Raw genomic sequence first — 4,714 nt, 5'->3', positions numbered from 1 at the left:
AGTATAAAACCGCCGGCACCTGTGTTGCTCCACCTCACACGCAGTGCCCAGTGCCGGCCTCAATCTGGTCTGCCCCCTCCCCACCCGGTTCACCACCACCATGACACCAGGCATCCAGGCCCCTCGCTTCTTCCTGCTGCTGCTAGTCCTAGTGCTTACAGGTGAGGGGCACAAGGTGGGGAAGGGGCTGCCCTGCACAGCCTTTCTGTGGATTTTGTTTCCTGGCAGATGGTACCCCACAAGGCAGAAATGGCAGACAGGTAGCCTGTCTGTGCCAGAATAAAGGAGACAGGCTCAGAGACGACCCCCCAGGAGAATGGGTGCCAGGGGCAGGTGACTTTCCTGAAGGGAAGTGCAGGGTGGGGGTGGGAGTGGGAGCGGCAGGGGAGGTAAATCTTAGGAGTGGAGAATGGCTAAACCGGGAGCGGAGGGTGTGGGAAGAGAGGGAGGCTGCAGCTGGGAGGGAGGAGGAGGGCTGACTCAAGGGCCTACTCCCCAGATCCTCCTAGCATGACTTCTCCAAATGCTAGAGGAAGTATTTCCTCCTGGTTCTGATTTACCCCTGAACCTCATTCTCAATTTCTTACAGCTTCTCCCACTCCCACACCAATGGTTCCTACAACCTCTGGCCACACAAGCCACATGGGAAATACACAGACTGTGACTGTCCGAAGCAGCCCAATGTCCAGGTTCGCTGACAGAAGTTCTGTGAGCACAACCAGCAGCTCACTCCCCACTCACAGCCCTGCCTCAAGCTCAGCCACCACTGCAGCCCCCGGTGCCACCTCTCCCCCGGCCACCAGCTCTGCCTCAAGTGTGGCCGCCACTCCAGCTCCCGGTGCCACCTCTCCCCCAGCCACCAGCTCTGCCTCAAGTGTGGTCACTACTCCTGTCCCCGGTGCCGTCTCTTCCCCAGCCACCAGCCCTGCCTCAAGTGTGGCCGCCACTCCAGGCCCCGGTGCCACCTCTCCCCCAGCCACCAGCTCTGCCTCAAGTGTGGTCACTACTCCTGTCCCCGGTGCCGTCTCTTCCCCAGCCACCAGCCCTGCCTCAAGTGTGGCCGCCACTCCAGGCCCCGGTGCCACCTCTCCCCCAGCCACCAGCTCTGCCTCAAGTGTGGTCACTACTCCTGTCCCCGGTGCCGTCTCTTCCCCAGCCACCAGCCCTGCCTCAAGTGTGGCCGCCACTCCAGGCCCCGGTGCCACCTCTCCCCCAGCCACCAGCTCTGCCTCAAGTGTGGTCACTACTCCTGTCCCCGGTGCCGTCTCTTCCCCAGCCACCAGCCCTGCCTCAAGTGTGGCCGCCACTCCAGGCCCCGGTGCCACCTCTCCCCCAGCCACCAGCTCTGCCTCAAGTGTGGTCACTACTCCTGTCCCCGGTGCCGCCTCTTCCCCGGCCACCAGCTCTGCCTCAAGTGTGGTCACTACTCCTGTCCCCGGTGCCGTCTCTTCCCCAGCCACCAGCCCTGCCTCAAGTGGGGGCGCCACTCCAGCTCCCGGTGCCACCTCTCCCCCCGCCACCAGCTCTGCCTCAAGTGTGGTCACTACTCCTGTCCCCGGTGCCGTCTCTTCCCCAGCCACCAGCTCTGCCTCAAGCTCGGCCACAGGTTCAGTCCCCGGTGCCACCTCTTCCCCAGCTACCAGCTCTGCCTCAAGTGTGGCCGCCACTCCATCCCCTGGTGCCGTCTCTTCCCTGGCCACCAGCTCTGCCTCAAGCTCAGCCACCACTCCAGTCCACGGTGCCACCTCTTCCCCGGCCACCAGCTCTGCCTCAAGCTCAGTTGCCACTCCAGCGCACAAGGGCACTTCTGCCAAGGCTACCACCACCCCAGTTGGCAAGGGCACTCCATCCTCAGTTCCCAGCCACTCTGATACTCCCACCACCCCTGCCAGCCACAGAACCAGGACTACAGCCAGTAGCACTAGCGGTAGCATAGTGCCCCTCACCTCTTCCAATCATAGCTTGTCCTTCTTCTTCCTGTCCTTTCGTATTTCGAACCTCCCGTTTAACGCTTCCCTGGAAGATCCCAGCACTAACTATTACCAGGTGCTGCAGAGAAACGTTACTGAATGGGTGAGTAACTGCCTTCCTCCATGTGCTCCGCAGCAGCTTCAGAACTGCTCGAACCCGTGCACCACACTTAGTACTTACCCTCTCCCCCCAGATTTTGCAGATTTATAAGCAGGAGAATTTTCTGGGCTCCTCTAACGTAAAGTTCAGGTACAGTCTGGGTGCGGACTCCGTCTGGGTGGGTAAATGTTGTGATTGTGGGGAAGGACTGGTACACTGGTGGTTGGGGGAGGTGGCCAGAAGCTGGGACCTGCACCTGAATTGCTCATTTCCCTGTGAGCAGGCCAGGATCTGTGGTGGTGGAATCAACTCTGGCCTTCCGAGGGGGCACCACCAATGCCAACAAGGTAGCGGCACAGTTTCTTCAAGATGAAATACATGAAAAGAGATACAACTGGGTCATCTCAAGACTTAGTGGTGAGGCCACTTTCCTTGCCTCAGGCCAGCACGAAGCTTCTAGGGCCACTCACTCTCCAGCATCCGGATTCCTGCTGGATTCCTGCTTCTCCCCGGGGGTGGTGGGGGAGGGTCCCCTCCTTTGGGAAACTACCCTGATGACTGACTGCTTTTCCTTTCAGTGGATGATGTGTCATTTCCTTCCTCTTCCCGGCCTGGGTCCGGGGTACCTGGCTGGGGCATTGCCCTGCTGGTGCTGGTCTGTGTTCTGGTCGCGCTGGCCATCATCTATCTCATTGCCCTGGTAAGTGCTCAGTCTTCAGCTCTGCCCAGGGTCCCCCTGCTAGAAGGAACTCCGTGGCTCCCCCTAACCTCCTGTCTCCCCCAGGCTGTGTGTCAGTGCCGCCGGAAGAGCTGTGGGCAGCTGGACCTCTTCCCAACCCGAGATACCTACCATCCTATGAGCGAGTACCCCACCTACCACACCCACGGGCGCTATGTGCCCCCTGGTGCCAAACGTAGCCCTTACGAGGAGGTGAGGATGGGCCCCACGGTGGAGGGAGAAGAGGCTTTGGCTGGGAAGGGGGCCTGCAGGGGTACTTGCAAAATCCAAAGAACTTAGAAAAGGTGAGGGGTGACATGAAGCAAGCAGTGGAGGGCCGGGCAAGGAGGTGGGTGGCGGTCAGGAGAGTTCTAGGGGAAAGGCCTGGGGAGACCATGGAAGAAAGGGGACCTCATGAGGGAGTGTCCCCACTACCAGGAGAGCATTCGCTGGTCAGCCGGACTGGGATGCCCAGAGGTGAAATGGGTGGGCACCCTTCACACAGGACTCACAAGGAGTGAGTGTCTGTCCCCCTCTCTTCTCCTAAGAATGGAGGGTAGGTTCAGGAATGTTGGGGGCGGGTCTCCGATTCCAAGGCTGAAGTCTCACCAAGCCAGGTGAGCCTGGGTGGGGTTCTTGGGAGTCTCAGGGAAGCAAGGACCCTCCTCCTCCTTCCCTCCCCTGGCCTTCTCTGCAGGACTAGTAAATAATTACTTGGTCACCTGGGGCTGGAACTCCGGGTGGGGGAGGGGACTTTTCTTTCCTTGACCCCATTTCCCCACTCCTGGGACTTCCTTCTCCCAGTTTCACACAGATGAGCACACACGCCTTCGTGGGCTGGAAGAGCGGAGAATGGAGGGAGACGGGCAGGAGGGGACCGCGAGGGGGCTGGTTAGAACCGAGGGGAGGGAGTGCAGGGGAGCAGAGGGAGGAGGAAAGGCCCTGTTTACAGTCACCTGGCTGCTGGTGGTGCCTGGCAGGTGCTCTCTCCAAATTAACCCTTCGAGAGCTAGTCAGGCTCCCAGACCACTACCCCAGCCTGGGTGCCATCCAGGGGCCCTGGGGTGGCGGCTTCTCCCAGGGAAGCTTCTGCCCGTCAGCCTGGACCCCTTCCCCCCTCACCTAGGTTTCTGCAGGCAATGGTGGCAGCAGCCTCTCCTACACGAACCCAGCAGCCACTTCTGCCAACTTGTAGGGGCACGTTGCCTGCTGAGCAGCCGGCCAGTGGCCTCTGTCTTCACCACCAGTGCCCCCCTCCCCCTTTTCTGGACTGGTGAGCTGGGAGTTCCGGTGGGCTGCTCGCAGCCTCCTGCGCGTCCCTAACCCATCTCAGCCGTGGGGAACGTGCCTGGGGCAGTGGCTCCAGGACTGGCCCCGAAAGCCCCCAAGTCGGAGTGGGAACTTGTACATGGCTGAATAAAACATGGGCCTCCTCCGCTCTGGCTCTAACTTCTGATCTGTCATCTGTGACCCTCAGACAGGAGGGGAGATCAGGATGTATGTGTGTGGGGGTCTGGAGGGGACTTTGGGGGAGGAGGCAGGGAGGAAAGAAGGCCGGGAGCAGGGTTCATTTGGGCAGCAGCGGGTGTGGCGAGATGACATTGGGTCAGGAGTGGCTGGTGGAAGAATTTGAGTCGCCTCTCCCCCATCGCTGGCGGCACAAGAGGAAGGAGGAAACGAAACCTAAGTGGCTGGGCTCTGGCCTGGGCCTGCTCGGCCTGCGCCCATGGCTCGCCCCTGGTTTCACCCTGGCTGGGGGCTGGCAGGCCCGCACCCTCTTCTCCCCTTGGCACAATGCCCTCAGGCGGTTCTATTCTGAGCTGCTCGGGTGTGAAGTAAGTCCTCAGGCAGCGATAACAACCACAGAGTCAACACGGCCTGATAAGTGTTAGATCCGGGGCTGGCGCCAAGCCCGGTCCCCTCCCT

The 4,714-nt window shown here is 60.7% G+C and overlaps 1 protein-coding gene across 1 annotated transcript; it reads left to right on the top strand.

Moving 5' to 3' along the window:
- The first annotated feature begins 20 nt into the window (after positions 1–20).
- MUC1 (mucin 1, cell surface associated) lies at positions 21–4,237 on the top strand. The gene is made up of 7 exons (XM_005867525.2): positions 21–161; positions 590–2,073; positions 2,165–2,220; positions 2,354–2,487; positions 2,649–2,770; positions 2,855–3,001; positions 3,915–4,237. Exons 1-7 carry the CDS (start codon positions 101–103, stop codon positions 3,981–3,983), a joined length of 2,073 nt encoding a protein of 690 aa, XP_005867587.1. The 5' UTR covers positions 21–100; the 3' UTR covers positions 3,984–4,237.
- Positions 4,238–4,714: the final 477 nt, after the last annotated feature.

The sequence above is a fragment of the Myotis brandtii genome, unplaced genomic scaffold (assembly GCF_000412655.1).
Source record: "Myotis brandtii unplaced genomic scaffold, ASM41265v1 scaffold250, whole genome shotgun sequence".
In the NCBI taxonomy this organism is placed as follows: domain Eukaryota; kingdom Metazoa; phylum Chordata; class Mammalia; order Chiroptera; family Vespertilionidae; genus Myotis; species Myotis brandtii.
This window is presented reverse-complemented; position numbering and strand designations above follow the sequence as displayed.